Here is a 17057-nt window from a genome sequence, read left to right as displayed (position 1 = left end):
TGAAGCCAGAGAAAAGGCGGCCGATTTACGTCAGCAAGACAAAAGGAAATAAAGGAAAGACAGGCATAGAAAAGTACACCTTAAAATCCTGCACACATATTAGTATCTCCATATTTGTGTGCAAAAAGTATTTGGTGATCCTTTCTTATAATCGTGAAAGATGTTGAAATAATACTACAGTAATGGGTCTACAGGTACATTTTTGGACAGCTTTGTCACAATTTCTCCTTGCATACTAAGGGTTTGGTTCTTAAAATATAAAAATAAACTGTAAATATGCGTATCTGTCAAATAACACAATGCCACTGCAGGGGTCTACACATTGTGCTTACATTCGAGCCATTTCTCTTTTCCCTGTAGTGAAGCGGTATGGGAAAACATGGCGCGGATGTGTGTGAAAACCCGCCGGCTGGATGTGGCACGCGTGTGTCTTGGGAATATGGGAAATGCCAGGGCAGCAAAAGCACTGCGAGAGGTGGAGACGGAGCCGGAGCCAGAAGCACAAGTGGCTATGTTAGCCATTCAGCTCGGCATGCTGGTAAGATGTCCAAGTATTCATGTGTAAATGTACAAAGACACAAACAGGCTAATCGAGTGGCTTGTGTGCATATTCTCTGTGCCCTATTTATGGAGTACCTTAAAGACAATGCAGATTTTTGGCTGTAGAATCTTCTTTCATTTTACATATTCTTCTTTCTTTTATTCAGCCATTCTTTCTTCTGTCATTTAACTTCAGACAAACACAACATACATTCAAAAACAGATAAGCAGGACGATGCAATAAAGATATACAAGATAATAAAAGTGGAGAGACGATCCTTTTTACTTCAAATCTTACTTCTCTATTCTTCATAAATAACCCCAACATATAATGCCACATCCTTTAGCTCACGTCCTCTTTTTAGGCCTAAGCAGGGCACCACGCAGACTACGGGACTTTCCCCACCAAAAGCATTTATCTTTCCATCCTCTCTTCCTGTGCTCCAATAGGAAGATGCCGAAAAGTTGTTCAAGTGCTGTCAGCGCTATGACCTGCTGAACAACTTCTACCAGGCTTCTGGCCAATGGAAGCTGGCTTTGGAAACAGCAGAGAGCCACGATCGCATCCATCTGCGCACCACCTACTACAGCCATGCCAAATACCTGGAGTCTATAGGCAATAAGACGCTGGCCCTCACATAGTAAGACACACTCTGATGGGGTTTTGTGTCAGAGATACAGTATACAAAAATGGTCAACTGTACAATGGAAACATAGTGTGACTGCCAACTTTCCGGCAGTGGCTCAGTCAGTAGGGGCTTGGACTGTGAGCCGTAGGGTCGCCGGTTCAAGTCCCCGACCAGACCTAAAATATGGAGTGTGGACTGCTACTTGGAGAGGTCCCAGTTCACCTCCTGCCCTGCCGTGGTGCCCTTGAGCAAGGCACTGGACACCCCCCCACTCCCATTTCTCCCCGGGCGCTGTGCAATAGCTGCCCACTGCTCCTAGCACTAGACTCCTGGCACTAGGATGGGTTAAAAGCAGAGAACACATTTCACTGTGTGTGCTGAGTGCTCTGCATGTGTGACCATTAAGAGGGTTTCATCCCTTCCAATTCTGTCTATTCTAACCTTTGTGTTACAGTTATGAGAAATCAGACACACACAGGGTCGAAGTTCCCAGAATGCTCCAGGATGACACATCGTCCCTAGAGATCTACGTTAACAAAATGAAAGACAAGTAAGTCCAGAGCTTCTCTTGATGGACACAAATGTTGATCTGAACATTATGTCACGTGATTTCCGTACTACATGCACACACTACGGTAATCATGTTTTCTCTTCAGGAACATCTATAAGTGGTGGGCTCAGTACCTGGAGAGCCAGTCGGACATGGACTCAGCGCTGCGTTTCTATGAGAGCGCTCAGGATTACCTCTCTCTGGTTCGAGTCCACTGCTACATGGGCAACATTCAGAAGGTGACATAAGTTTCTATAACATTTGTAATATTTTATTAAATCAAATAATTACATTTAACTTATTTTTGGAATTGCACACAACAAACTAGCTTGCTTTCAAATATAGATGCTCTTTATTTTGTAATTTAAGTGTGATTATTTGGTCTTGACCCAAAGGTATGTATTTCAGTAGGAAACACAGTAATTGTATTCACATAGTAAGCAGCACTTTTAGTTTATTTGCTCCATAATTAAAATACATAAAAATGGGTAAAAAATTAACACGTGCATGAGAGAAAAAACTAATGGAAAAAAAAAAATGACAACAAATATATAATAACACAGAACACACAAACTCAAGCATCGAGCCATGAGATTCAACATGAAATAAGCAATTGCTTTACTGTTGTTGTGAAAAGCTTGCCAGAAAATTTGTTCAGTTAATTTCATAACTGTGGACTCTTTCATTTCATATCATTTCATAATTTTCGAAAGTATTTATTTGTTACACCAGGCATCTGAGATAGCCAATGACACAGGGGACAGGGCAGCGTCCTATCACCTGGCCAGACACTACGAGGGCCATGAAGACATCAAACAGGCCGTCCACTTCTACACACGAGCCCAGGCCTACAACAACGCCATCCGACTTTGTAAGGTAAAGCTCTCCACTGCGCAGATTTCTCCACATTTACCTTAATGTTTACTGGCAGCAATGCTGTTTATTCTCTATTTCTTAAGCATGTTTTTTTCATTCATTGATCTTGTTGTGTTTTCTGTCGTACTCTTGGTTGGTTGTTGACGTGTGTGTATCGTGTGTACACAGGAGAACGGTCTGGATGACCAGCTGATGAATTTGGCTCTGCTCAGTAACGCGGAGGACATGATGGAGGCGGCCTGTTACTACGAGGAGAAAGAAACCCACATGGACCGAGCCGTCGCACTCTACCACAAGGTCCCTCATACATTTATTTAATTTCTGAATGATAGAGGTTACGTTCAGGTTGATGCATTCTAAATCATTCCACCAGGGGGCAGTAACAAGGCATATCTTTTTCATGTGATGGGTCCATTTTGAGTTAGGGATATTTAAAGAACCAGCACCTTACCGTGGTAGAGAGGTTTGTGTGCCCTGATGAACCTGGGGGCTGTGTTGTCTGGAACCTTGTGTTCCTGGTAGGGTCTCCCATGGCAAATTGGTCTCAGGCAAGGGGCCAGACTAAGATTGGTTCAAAAGACCTCATGAAAGGAAAAACAAGAAGTGAGGATACCCGGCCCGGAGGAAGCCCGGGGTCCCCTTCTGGAGCCAGGCCCAGAAGGAGGACTCGTCGGCGAGCGTCTGGTGGCCGGGCTTGCCACGGAGCCCGGCCGGGCCCAGCCCGAAAAGGCAACGTGGGCAACACCTCCGCGGGCCCACCACCTACGGGAAACATCGATGGGGTCGGGTGCGCTGCCAGACGGGTGGCAGTGAAAGCGGAGGGTCTCGACGGACCAGACCCAGGCGGCAGAAGCTGGCTTTGGGGACGTGGAACGTCACCTCTCTGGGGGGGAAGGAGCCGGAGCTTGTGCGGGAGGTGGAGCGGTACCAGTTGGATCTGGTTGGGCTCACCTCTACGCACAGCGTCGGCTCTGGAACCTTACTTCTGGATAGGGGTTGGACTCTATTCTTCTCCGGAGTTGCTCAAGGTGTGAGGCGCCGGGCGGGTGTGGGGATACTCACAAGTCCCCGGTTAGGTGCTTCGTTGTTGGAGTTTACCCCAGTGGACGAGAGGGTCGCCTCCCTACGCCTGCGGGTTATGGGGGGGAAAACTCTGACTGTTGTGTGTGCTTATGCACCCAACAGCAGTTCAGAGTATTCGGCCTTCTTGGAGACCCTGGAAAGAGTCCTGTATGGGGCTCCTGAAGGGGACTCCTTAGTCTTGCTGGGAGACTTCAACGCACATGTGGGCAATGATGGAGACACTTGGAGGGGCGTGATTGGGAGGAACGGCCCCCCTGATCTGAACCGGAGTGGTGGTTTGTTACTGGACTTCTGTGCTAGTCATGGATTGGCCATAACAAACACCATGTTTGTGTACGTGGTACCAGAGCACCCTAGGCAGAAGGTCCATGATCGATTTCGTTATCGTATCATCGGACCTGAGGCCGTATGTTTTGGACACTCGGGTAAAGAGAGGGGCGGAGTTGTCAACTGATCACCATCTGGTGGTGAGTTGGGTCGAGTGGCGGGGGAAGCCTCTGGATAGACCTGGTAAGCCCAAACGTGTAGTTCGGGTGAACTGGGAACGTCTGGAGGAGGCCCAAGTTCAGGAGGCCTTCAACTCACACCTCCGGCGGAGCTTTTCGGGCATTCCTGTGGAGGTTGGGGACATTGAACCAGAGTGGTCGGTGTTCAAAGCCTCTATTGCCGAAGCCGCGGTGGGGAGCTGTGGTCTCAAGGTCTTAGGTGCCTCAAGGGGCGGTAACCCTCGAACCTCCTGGTGGACACCGGTGGTCAGGGAAGCCGTCCGACTGAAGAAGGAGGCCTTCAGGGATTTGTTATCCCGGGGGACTCCCGAAGCAGTTGCAAGGTACCGACAGGCCCGAAGGGCAGCAGCCTCATCCGTGGCCGAGGCAAAGCAGCGGGTGTGGGAGAAGTTCGGAGAAGACATGGAGAAGGACTTTCGGGCGGCACCAAAGTTGTTCTGGAAAACTGTCCGACACCTCAGGAGGGGGAAGCAGGGAACCATCCAAGCTGTGTACAGTAAGGATGGGACGTTGTTGACCTCAACTGATGGAGTGTTGGGACGTTGGAAGGAACACTTTGAGGAACTCCTGAACCCGACAACTCCGCCCTCTATGTTAGAGGCAGAGCTGGAGTATGACGGGGGATCAACGCCAATCTCCCGGGGGGAGGTCACTGAGGTCGTCAAACAACTCCACAGTGGCAAAGCCCCGGGGGTGGATGAGATCCGCCCGGAAATGCTGAAGGCTCTGGGTGTTGAGGGACTGTCATGGTTGACACGTCTCATCAACGTTGCGTGGAAGTCGGAAACGGTACCGAAGGAGTGGCAGACCGGGGTGGTGGTCCCCCTTTTCAAAAAGGGGGATCAGAGGGTGTGTGCCAATTACAGAGGCATCACACTACTCAGCCTCCCCGGGAAAGTTTACTCCAAGGTACTCGAAAGGAGGGTCAGGCCGATTGTCGAACCTCAGATTGAGGAGGAACAATGCGGATTCCGTCCTGGTCGTGGAACGACGGATCAGCTTTTTACTCTCGCAAGGATCCTGGAGGGGGCCTGGGAGTACGCTTATCCGGTCTACATGTGTTTTGTAGACTTGGAGAAGGCGTATGACCGGGTTCCCAGGGAGTTACTGTGGGAGGTGCTGCGGGAGTATGGGGTGAGGGGGTCTCTACTCAGGGCCATCCAATCTCTGTACTCCCAAAGCGAGAGCTGTGTCCGGGTCCTCGGCAGTAAGTCGGACCCATTTCCGGTGAGGGTTGGCCTCCGCCAGGGCTGCGCTTTGTCACCAATCCTGTTTGTAATATACATGGATCGGATTTCGAGGCGTAGTCGTGGGGGGGGGGGTCTGCAGTTCGGTGGACTAAGGATTGCACCACTGCTTTTTGCAGATGATGTGGTTCTGATGGCTTCATCGGTCTGCGACCTTCAGCACTCACTGGATCAGTTCGCAACCGAGTGTGAAGCGGCTGGGATGAGGATCAGCACCTCCAAATCTGAGGCCATGGTTCTCAGCAGGAAACCGATGGACTGTCCACTCCAAGTAGGGAATGAGTCCTTACCCCAAGTGAAGGAGTTCAAGTATCTCGGGGTCTTGTTCTCGAGTGAGGGATCAATGGAGCGTGAGATGGGCCGGAGAATCGGAGCAGCGGGAGCGGTATTGCAGTCGCTTTACCGCACCGTTGTGACGAAAAGGGAGCTGAGCCGGAAGGCAAAGCTCTCTGTCTACCCGGCCATTTTCGTTCCTACCCTCACCTATGGTCATGAAGGATGGGTCATGACCGAAAGAACGAGATCGCGGATACAAGCGGCCGAGATGGGTTTCCTCCGCCGGGTGGCTGGTGTCTCCCTTAGAGATAAGGTGAGAAGTTCGGTCATCAGGGAGGGACTCGGAGTTGAGCCGCTCCTCCTTCGCGTCGAAAGAAGCCAGTTGAGGTGGTTCGGGCACCTAGTTAGGATGCCACCTGGCCGCCTCCCTAGGGAGGTGTTCCAGGCACGTCCAGCTGGGAAGAGACCAAGGGGTAGACCTAGGACCAGGTGGAGGGATTATATCTCTTCGCTGGCCTGGGAGCGCCTTGGGATCCCCCAGTCAGAGCTGGTTGATGTCGCCAGGGAAAAGAAAGTTTGGGGCTCTCTGCTGGAACTGCTACCCCCGCGACCCGACCACGGATAAGCGGGAGAAGATGGATGGATGGATGGATATTTAAAGTAAAATATCCCTATATAAACCAAATAACATTTAGCCACTTAATTCACTACAATATTTCTTATTTTGTCAGCATATTTCTCCCAAATTCCCTAAAAGTTAGTAAAACATAATGCCTAATTTGCATATTTAAACATACAATTTCAGAAAACTTGTAATGCTAAATATAATTGACTTATTGTAAGTAATTGACTTAGGAGGATTTCTATTGGTTAAAGATGTTTACTTTATTCACACGTAGTGTCCTACAAAAGTGTGGTATTTCACAATACATATATTTAAATACTATTTGAATTAGTTTTTCCACTTTCTAACAGTAGAATGTTTTTTTGTAATTTCTCCACTGCAGGCTGGTTATGTTTCTAAAGCTCTGGAGCTGGCCTTTGCCACGCAGCAGTTCTCTGCCCTCCAGCTGATCGCTGAGGATCTGAACGAGTACTCCGACCCCGCCCTCCTGGCACGCTGCTCCGACTTCTTCATCACGCACTCCCAGTATGAGAAGGCTGTGGAGTTACTGGTAGCAGCAAAGAAGGTGTTTGTTACACATGATCTTTTACACATGGAAATACCATTTTATATGTGTGTGCTCATATGTGTCTTTTCCTTTGTGTGTGACCAAAGTACCATCAAGCCCTGGAGCTGTGTGTGACCCAGAGCCTGACCATCACAGAGGAGCTGGCAGAAAGGATGACGGTCACCGACTCAAAGGATTTATCTGAAGAGGCTCGAAAGGAGCTGCTGGAGAGGATAGCGGACTGCTGCATGCGCCAGGGGAATTACCACCTGGCCACCAAGAAATACACACAGGCGGGAAACAAGCTCAAGGTAACACTGTGGTGTGAAGGAAACACTATAGGGATTCTCTGCACGCTTACAACGTGTTTGTATCTTGGCAAGAGGACTACTTTGATCTGTTCTGTCAACCTAATGTAGCATAATCAAAATGTGCATAACATGCGATTTGAAGGGATAGTTTAGATGATGTGGGGTTGTGTGAGGAACTTTTCCATAGTCAGTCTTTTAATCGCAGTAGATGGCAGTCGACACGTTCCCAGTTTTGTGAAGCAGACAATAGTTATGGTTCAGGAGTGGAGTGCACCAGATGGGCGTAAAAAAGTAGGGCTTCACTCTAACGTCGGGCTTAGCTACGTCCGACGTAGTGATTCGAATTTACACCGAGTGCACCAAGCCTGACTAGTCTCGGGCGTAGCTGCGCCTGGTCTTAAGATGCGCGTCCACGTGAATACACGCGAAACAGTAATTGTTGCCAAGCAACGCCATTTTACAGACTCAGAGGACCGCAGAGAAGAGGGAATTCCCACAGCGTCAGCGATGACTCAAGTGGAATCCCAAATGGCCACACCCCGAAAGAGAAAGAGGGATTTGTCAGAGCTACAGCGGGAACTGACGGAGAAAGAAATCGGTGCTGGAGGGCCAACGTGTCTTATAGCCCGACATGCAGTTGTACGATGAACATTAATCATGTCTCCCACAGTATTTTTGAAAGGCCCCGTTCGCGTAGAATCTGAGCGCAATCAGCACCTGCAAGGTTGGGGAGAGCGCAGCGTTTCGGTCTGATCCGTGCTGGAGTTGAGGGGAGATCTCCTCGATTAAATCAAAAAGGGCTTGTCTGCCGAAACGAAACCTCTCTATCAGTTCACTGTCTGAATCGATGTCCAGTGGGTTTGTTCAATCACGGACGACTCTTTCTCTTCTTAATGCCCTTTCATTGTTAAACATGTAAACAAGACGCCCTGCCATCGTTAATATCCTTCTTGCCTGTTTTACGTTACTATGGATACTAGTCTGTCTTTCCGATTTACGCCTGCTCCATACTAGGCGTAAAAGTTACACCCGGGCGCAACGCATACAGGGCTTAAGTCTAAGTGGTGCACTAGTCATAACTTTAGTTTGGTCTTAACCTTCGGTTCTACGTCGGACGTAGAGTTACGCCCAGCTTATGCCCAGCTGGTGCACTCCACTCCTGGATCAAAGCAACGTAATGCTGTTTAAGTGGATATTAGCAAATTGTGTTTTAGCCATCTCAAAGTAAGGCCCACGCGAGAAAATCTATATCAGTACAGCATCAACTTCTGTGTTCTGTGAGGTAAACATATTGTTGTTGTCTGACTGCAAGATTAAGCAGTGAATTCAAAACATCCAAACCTTTCTCTTTAACATATGAAATATTTGTACCTATATTATGTTTGATTGTACTTTTTCCAAACAGGCGATGAGGGCACTTCTCAAATCGGGCGACACGGAGAAAATTATATTCTTCGCCAATGTTTGTCGTCAGAAGGAGCTTTTCATCATGGCCGCCAACTACCTCCAGTCTCTGGACTGGCGGAAAAATCCGGAGATCTTGAAGACAATCATTGGTTTCTACACTAAAGGCAGGGCACCGGACCTGCTGGCTGGCTTCTATGAAGCCTGTGCTCAGGTAGAGCTAAATATAAGAACATCCGTCCATGTTATGTTAATTGGTACTTTCCTGGTAACAAATTGACATTAAGCATTTTTAAGCTGCTCAATTCAAGTCAGCATTCTTAAATAACAAGCATGTTCTACAGGTAAAATGTTGCCTTTGATAAACAGTAGGTTATACAATTCTACAGATGAGATACTGTGATAGATGTTCTTAGTTACCACTTTAATTGGGAATGCTCAAGGAAAATGACAAGCTTTCAAAAAGTGTATATATAATATATTTGCTGCAGTTATATTTTTGTTGAAATGATTGACTGGAAAATAGACTAGTGTTTGTTTGTTTGTTTGCGGTGTTTTTCTTTTTTTACAATAATTTATTATAAGAGCTTTAAGTATAGTCAGATGAAAAATACATACAATTGTAAGGTTGCTTTGAGGCAAATTATATTCATTTGAAATAGAAATGAAACAAGTTTCCTCTTTTTGATCATCATCAAGGTTGAGATTGATGATTACCAGAACTATGAAAAGGCTCTCGATGCTCTGACTGAGGCCTTCAAGTGCGTCTCAAAAGCAAAAGACCCTTCAGCGGGACAACAGGAAGTGAGACTGGCTGACCTGCAGCACAGAATCACACTCATCAAGAAGTTTGTCCACGCACGAATGTAAGCACACAACTCATACTTGTTTTCTTTTGTATACAAGTTATTTGTGTTGATCTTAATCTTGTCCTTTGTCTGCAGGTTGTATGTGGAGGATCCTGGTGAGGCGGTGCAGTTGTGTGAAGCGCTGCTGGAGGAGCCGGAGTTGGACCCTGCTGTCAGGATTGGAGATGCATATGGTTTCTTGGTGGAGCACCACTGTCAGCAAGGCAACTTCCAAATGGTAACTCTTTTTTTCTAGCTTTTTTATTCGGTGAAATGACATGTCGGTTAAAGAAAATATCAGCAACCTGTCATAGGAAATGCTACCTTTTTTAGATTAACGGTTCTAAAAACTCCTAAAATAAACAGTCAGCTCTTTATCCTCTTTCCATGTTTCTTCTCCAGGCCTACCGTAAGCTGGAGGAGCTCCAGAGGCTGTTGCCCTCTCAGAACGTCAGGTACTACGTCAGCCCGGCCAGCCTGGAGTCCCTGCAGAAAGAGATGGGTGTACTCATGGACCGTGGCGACAACAGACCCATTGCAAAGGAGGACGATGAAGTGGAGGAGGACTTAAATGTATCTTAAATAGGTCTCATTGATCATTTTCTATTTTGTAAAACAATATAATATATTTATTTTCATATTTTTGGATTCTTTATTCATGTGTATGAAGAATCTGCATGTTCAAATGCATGAATATGCAAGAGTCTCAGACCGGGAACAACTGTGCAGTTTGGACGCTACACCAAGAGCACATGAGATTATTAAAAACACTTCCACACTCATTACGAGAGCTGACCTGAGAGAATGTCTTCTACCTCAAAAAAATATGCTTTGACCTGCAATACAGTGTGACTGAAAATCCCTAGTGTGACTGAGGACAAGTTGAAGGCATCAACACTAGAGACTATAATTGTAAAGCTTTGATTTATTTATGCTCATGTTAAAATAGATAGAACAAGATATACCAAATTCTACAGAATGTTCACTATTCAAAATGTTTAACACAAGTAATCCAGCCTGTTATCTGTGAAAATCCAGTCGGCTTTCAATCCTGGAATCCGTAATTTTAGAGCTGCAGAATTGAAAAAAACCTTTGAGCTTAATTGCTTGATTTTATATCTAAGTTTTGCATTGAATGTGTGATTTTCTAGAGTTTTAATCCTGGTTCTGATCATGTGGTTTTCATGCATTTGGTAAAAATGTTTTTTTATTAAATCAATACATTAATTGAAAGTATTCTCTCAGTGGCATATCTCTGTAAAGCATTTTTCAGCTATTTTTGATAACTTGTAACAAATTCTACTTAGCACATGTGAACCCAATTTGTTAAACATTACAATGCATTGTTCTGTTACTTTAATAAAAATACTTTTTAAGAATGAATTTGCCCAGTTTGGCTTGGAAGGTTTTATAGCTGTAGAGGTATTTATATAATGTCCCTCCCCTGGTTGTTGAACCTCGAGCACCTGTATGAAAAACCAATGCATAGACCTCTGAACCACCAATGTGTTTTTAAAACAACGTACGCCCAACTATAGGTCTTGCTGTGATGTGAATTTGTACCTTTATGCACACAACGAGCACACGGGTATTGAGGACAGAGCATGACATAAGTACAACATAAATAAATGCATAAATACAGGAATAAATAAATGTGAAAAAAACGGAAGAAATAAATACATGAATAAATAAATAAATGTGAAAATAAATACAGGAAGGAATTAACAAGAGAAAAAATTAATACATGAATAAATGTCGAAATAAATGTATAAATAAAAATATATGAGTTGTGAATAAAACAGAACACACATGTATTCATACATGTATTATCACTTTCAATTTTCAAATATGTATGTGTCTGTGCCTGTTTCAGACCATGTTGTTTTACTTGGTAGCCTTGTATTCTGTGGATACGACAACACTAAATGTACAAAATGTACTTTAAACAGTTCCTATAATATGGGACATAAAAATGGGACAAAAATAAAATGAATAAATAATAATAGAATAATATAAATAAATAATAATAAAAAATGTAATAATACAAATTCTAGAATAGAAAAAAATTAACTAATTAATTAAGAAACTTATAAACTAAAAAAAGAAAGTGATAAAAACAAGAATTATAGACATTACTTTTTAAAAACATTTTTTATATAAAACTGATCCAGACAGGATGTACAGTGTCAGGCTACAGACTATTTTCGTAGGAACCATTATGTGTGGCCATGGGAAAATTATTGAGGAAGCCAATAATCCGTCTTTTTTTAAGTCTTGAAAAATAACATTTATAATTTACAGTTACACTTTCAAAAAGTGTCTCCAGCGTCCCCAGCGCAAATGACGCCCAGTATTTAACAAAAAGTTTCTAGCAGTGATATAGTGGCTCCTAATGTGGTACTTTTCCAACTGTTGGCACAAGATGGCGCTGCAATGACATCTATCAACTTTCAGCCGCTGTTGTTCAGTGTTTCAGAAGCAGTGTCTCAAATGCTTTATAAAGGAGAGACGCTTGTTCTTCTCCAGGCTGAAACAATACATTACTTTATCATTTATCTCATACTATAATGCAGCTGCTGAAGGTTCCACATCAATTTTTTTGTGATAAAATACGGGCAAAAGACAAGTAGCCTACAGTAAGATAGCTGCAGTGGTGAAAGTAAAATACACTGGAAATGGATTTATTTTTCACTGTCATTTCTACGTTCTTATGGTGATGTTTCGTGTCCTCAAATATAAAGATAGGCAACACATACAACAAAAACAGTGTTGTGTGTTGTTGAGGCCATGGCAACTTAGTGTTGGTGGATACAGTGAGTAAATTAGCTTAATTAGTCGTTGATAGTGAATACAGATGGACAAACAGGACCACGAGCTAAATTCAAATGAGCAACTTCGAGCTTTAACAGAAGAAAACGTAAGTACAAACACTACACTGAGTTATTTCAGGCCCGTTTTGTCCCAGAAATTGGATACTGAAGTAAGCTAATTTGGCTTAATGGGTGAAATGGACTCGGACCACAAAGTCAGGTGGTGCTATGCTAACATGCTAATTGTCCTTGATATGAAGCTGCAAAAGATTGAAAACAATGGAAATCTTATTTTGAAAATAGGCCTTTGTCATATCATTGTAGACCAAGTGTTTCTGTTCACTTTACTTTAGCAGCAGCTGAGAGAAAATGAACGCCTTTTCACCAAAGTGGGCTACCTGGAGTGCAGACTGGGCTACCTGGCCAGCTCCAACACAGATCTGTCCTGCAGATTGATCCAAAGTGAGGAGGGCAAACTCAATGTAGAGTCCATGAGCATATACAGTAAAAGTGTACAATGTGTTCATTATAGAAACAGAATACATTGTGTTCCCGTCTTCCAGATATCTAAGGAGCTTGTGGATGAGAAAATGCAGACAAACAAGATGAGGGAGCAATTTGAAGAAGAGAAGTTTGAGCTGAAAAACAAGGTGACGGTCTTAACTCTTCATACCCACACATAGAATCACTGACACTGTGATGCACTGTATTTCCACTTCTTAGCTATTGAATCAAGCCAGTGCAATAACGGAGCTTGAGATGGAGCGAGACAACTTATCCAGGGCACTCCAGTCTGCTGAGGCTTGTCTAAAAGTGGGAGAGAAGAGTGGCCAAGACCCGACGGAGGAGTACACTGCCCTGAAGAACAGTTACTTGGCTCTGGCTGATGCCCATGATAAAGAGCAGAACCAGGGTGAGAAGCTGAGTGCTGAGCTGCTGGCTCTGGCCCAGGCCCAGGACGCCCTCCGTCTGCAGCTGGAGGAGCAGCAGCAGAGCGTGGAGACCTCCACCCGGGGGCTGCATTGTGAGCTGGACCGGGTGAGGGCCTTGATCAGCAGCATGTCACATAACAGAGTCAAGGTGAGACAGTATGTTCATTTTTCCTCACAGCTCTTTAGATGGAAATATAATTGGTTAAACGCACTTTTATTTTCTAGATTATTTCCTGAGTTCATGTCACTACAATAGCAGGAACTTTAGGGGCTTTTGTTATACTGGCCCGTCTGTCCGACAACAAAATAAAAATAGTGTTGTGGTTTGAACCTCTCAGATTTTAACACAGATGTCGTTAATCCCAACCAGCTTTCCTAAAGAAATGTTGTTTGCATCTTTCGTCCATGTATGATGGGATAAAGCTGAATTTCTTTTTAAAAAAGATTATCTTTCTCACATTTCTCTAAAATACATGCAACCAGTGCAATATGATTTACTCTACCATTGGACATATATATTTTCCACATCATTTTACATGTTCTACTCGCAGAAAAAAGCATTGGTCGTGCAAGAAATTGGGAAAAAGATCATGTTTATAAAATACATTTTCTTTTCACTTAAAGAAAATAACATTTTGGGATAAAGGTAATCTTTAATTTGATTTGTTATACTTGCCATTGGTTAATTCTGATTGTAAACACCACTGTTTTAACAGCTAGAGAATCTGGGAGCTTTGGACAAGGAGCAAAACACTGTAAGTCTTTTCATACAAAACACATACCTCAATCTTGGGAACAGTGTCCTACACATATGTTTTACGGACATCAGTAAACTAATAACCTCCTTTGCCTGTTCATTTAGATGCTCTCCCAAAGCTACTTGGAAACCAAGATGAGATCAAAGACATGCTGGAGAAAATGAAAAACAGCTACGAGGAACAACAGAAGAAACTGGAGGAGAAAGTGTGAGTATGTCATTTGATAGTGCACAAGTTCAATTCGGATTAGACATCAATATCTTTACGTTTCCAGTCACCAAACAGCCAAACCCATCTCAGGATGTTCGTCCTTTGATTTGTGTCCTGCACCGTGGGTTTGTTTGCTGTGTGTGTGATGTGGTCTCCCCCTGTGATGTGGCTGTCTGGAGTTTGCTTTGCTACTCTCTTGTTGTTGAGCCTGTGTCTGGTCATCAGGGTGGAAATGGGTAACGAGCATCAGGAGGACGAGAAGAGAGCGATCCGTAAGCGCCAGCAGGAACTGTCTGAGCGGAGTGCTGTGAGCGGGAACTGATTTCCAGAACATTTCTCAAATGATTATAGATATCATCCCCGTTAACCACCCTCTGAATGAATGTTTACTTGTTGTTTCTTCTACCCAAGGCCCCGATGTGCTCTCGGAGCCAAGTGAAGGAGGCGGAAGAGGAAAACTCAAAGCTGCAGCTTCAAGTCAAAGAGCTGAACGAGGAATATCGTTTAAGACTCGTGTGGCATTTACGGGACTTATCTGTGAGTTTCAGTCCTCACCAAAGCCTCTTTGCAAAGTATTACTGGACTTTAAGATCTTAACATAACATCCATTTACATGCCTTTAGTTTAGGAGTACATTGATGGACTAGGAGAGGGTAAAAGCCCACCAGAGGCTTCTAAGTTGAGGGCACACGTTGACAGCATGCTTCAGGATGTGCGTTCCTCCTACAGAGCGAGGGAGGAACAGCTGGCCTCCGCTGCTCGCTCCTATAAGAAGAGACTTCAGAAGATCACCAAGACCCATCATGCTCTCCTTGTTGCGTACAGGTGTGCTTCACTGTCGTTTGGACACGGAAAACCGTATTTTATGTCCTCCGTTTAACTTTACCCAAACTTTAACAACAAAGTCATGTCTACCCGTGACCCTTTTTAAAGGGGATATATATACAAGTTGTGATTTTCCTTAAACATAAACCTACAGATTAAAGATCTAAAATTAAAGGAAACTTTGTTTGTAGCCGAATTGTACTTACATGTATTTGTATAGTCATCTGTATACCCTCTACATCAACATCTAATCTTAGGATGTCTGACCCCAGGCTGAGATAAACATTTTCAGCAATACTTAAAAATTTAAATGCCTTTTTATATTTGAATTGCTCAACCTAATCATTAGACCTCTCAAGTATCATTTTGCCACATTTGATTTAAAGCAGTGCTGTTGCATCAAAAGTAAACACAATTTCAAAAGACTCGGGCACTGTTTCAAAATTAATGAAAAAATCCATAACTGCAACTCCACTGACTTAGCTTTGATCAACCAGAACGAGTACCCACCCTGCCATTAATAGCACATTCCAAGTGAATCCATCATGAGTAACTGGACACTTTGAAACATTGTGATCTTCAGGCTTCAGAGGGAGCAGATCTTGGCCCAGCCAGAGAGCCGTCTTGACCCTGGACCTCCAGAAGCCCCCTTCAGCCTGGAGCCCTCTGAGCTCAGAGAGGAAACAGAGAGGGAGCTCCAGCAGCGCCGTCAGGACGAGGCTCAGCTGCAGGTAGCTCTAAAGAAACATGGCCGCTTTGAAGTGGCTTGATCTGCTTTTGTTATGTCTGGTGAATGCTTTTATTTGGTCTGGGGGATTCTTCTTTGTGTCTAAACTTTCCATATAAAGCACATTGTTTGTTTTTGAGCGATGAACTGCACAATAAAGAGTGTATCCTACGGCAACAAAAAGGTTCAATGCTGCAGAGGAGGACTGCAGTTCATGTCAGAGCACTGATTGATGGGTAATTAAATCCTAACTGGGTGGTTGTCACAGTGACTGTCTGAGCATCTACTGCAGTCACTGTTTATTTTAGATGTGTTTTAAAGAAAACTGTTTGACATTTAGGGGAAAAAAGTTTATTATAATGTCATTAGATGACTTTCAAACAGTTTTCACTTTTTAGCAGCAAGTAATCGCAGCTCAGATTCAGGCCTTTTCCGAATCGTATCTTGTATAACGTCATCTTTTTACATACATTGACGTGTTCTTGTTGATTCAATACGTTCACCTTGTTTCTGTGGCAGGTGGTTGCCCTCAAAATGCCCGTTCAGAATTTGAGCCGTCATGAGTGAGTGTCGATTTAGCATTTTACCAAATGACAAATGTGAAATGTGGTCAGCTGTGGATCATGTCAGAAAAAAGTATGACAAATGTAACTTTATCAGATTGGCATGCGGGGAATCCTGGTCAGACTTAAGGAAGCAGCTGAAGGAGATCTCAGACTCTACACTGGTAAACAAAGCGCTCTCACCCCTAAAGCTATTTTATAACCTCACTTTGGTTTGAAGGAAGAAACGTTCTTTCATACTGAAAGTGGTTTGTATATCTTTCTTTCTATAGGTGAGTTTAGAGAAAGACTTCTCATCACCAGGGTTTCAGTTGCCGAGGCGCAGGTATCGGAGTTGCAGGACTATATTGACAATCACCTGGGAAGGTCAGGAAGTCACCCAATGTGTCATTTTTTTTAAATGTTTACCTCTGGAAGATCATTATCGTGAGCTAGGGAGGAGATCTCACCCCTCTGCAGACTGCATGGCATACAGGAGACCGGGCGTTCCCAAAGTGCTAATACAACTCTCCATTAAGAAAACTGGACACAAAATCTAACATATACTGCGATATAACTTTAAATTACTTTTTTTTTTTTTTTTTAAATATAACTCCTACAGGAAATGATAAACACACATTCTAAGTGAAACCATACACAAACCAGTGATTATAACCTGGTTTTATTGAAATTCAAACACTTTTAATCCTTTTTTAGTGGATATAATTAATCAATCTAACAGAACCCCTTGTTGAGACCAGAGAGCATGTATGGTGTGTGTTGACCCCATCACTAGGGGGTGCTGCTCATT

General features: G+C 43.9%; 2 protein-coding genes across 3 annotated transcripts in view; both read left to right on the top strand.

Annotated features, from left to right (window-relative positions):
• ift140 (intraflagellar transport 140 homolog (Chlamydomonas)) overlaps nt 1-10675 on the top strand; it is a 29373-nt gene extending 18698 nt beyond the window's left edge. For both annotated transcript variants that reach the window (XM_034107193.2, XM_034107194.2), the window contains exons 19-30: nt 361-538; nt 991-1181; nt 1624-1719; nt 1826-1958; nt 2452-2595; nt 2764-2892; nt 6715-6897; nt 6987-7190; nt 8596-8808; nt 9294-9460; nt 9539-9680; nt 9845-10675. In XM_034107193.2, the coding sequence (XP_033963084.1) occupies nt 361-538; nt 991-1181; nt 1624-1719; nt 1826-1958; nt 2452-2595; nt 2764-2892; nt 6715-6897; nt 6987-7190; nt 8596-8808; nt 9294-9460; nt 9539-9680; nt 9845-10024 (1960 nt within the window). In that variant the 3' untranslated portion in view covers nt 10025-10675. The remainder of the gene's footprint in view (nt 1-360; nt 539-990; nt 1182-1623; nt 1720-1825; nt 1959-2451; nt 2596-2763; nt 2893-6714; nt 6898-6986; nt 7191-8595; nt 8809-9293; nt 9461-9538; nt 9681-9844) is intronic.
• A 1621-nt stretch (nt 10676-12296) lies between these two features.
• On the top strand, nt 12297-16784 carry ccdc78 (coiled-coil domain containing 78). The gene is made up of 14 exons (XM_034107134.1): nt 12297-12359; nt 12606-12734; nt 12816-12902; nt 12976-13332; nt 13901-13939; nt 14061-14149; nt 14378-14459; nt 14564-14689; nt 14781-14977; nt 15561-15738; nt 16224-16267; nt 16335-16440; nt 16545-16641; nt 16699-16784. Exons 1-14 carry the CDS (start codon nt 12297-12299, stop codon nt 16782-16784), a joined length of 1680 nt encoding a protein of 559 aa, XP_033963025.1.
• The last annotated feature ends 273 nt before the right edge of the window (nt 16785-17057 follow it).

This window comes from Pseudochaenichthys georgianus, chromosome 19 (assembly GCF_902827115.2).
Source record: "Pseudochaenichthys georgianus chromosome 19, fPseGeo1.2, whole genome shotgun sequence".
In the NCBI taxonomy this organism is placed as follows: Eukaryota; Metazoa; Chordata; class Actinopteri; order Perciformes; family Channichthyidae; genus Pseudochaenichthys; species Pseudochaenichthys georgianus.
The sequence above is the reverse complement of the archived record's forward strand: the minus strand, read 5'-3'. Positions and strand labels throughout refer to the sequence as shown.

What these genes read in the sequence shown, in the direction of transcription:
- ccdc78 (XM_034107134.1), top strand. Translation starts at nt 12,297, where the DNA reads ATGGACAAACAGGACCACGAGCTAAATTCAAATGAGCAACTTCGAGCT. An exon ending in GTGAGGAGGGCAAACTCAAT is followed by an intron (nt 12,735 to 12,815) that starts GTAGAGTCCATG and finishes CCCGTCTTCCAG; the next exon opens with ATATCTAAGGAGCTTGTGGA. An exon ending in ACTCTACACTGGTAAACAAA is followed by an intron (nt 16,441 to 16,544) that starts GCGCTCTCACCC and finishes TCTATAGGTGAG; the next exon opens with TTTAGAGAAAGACTTCTCAT.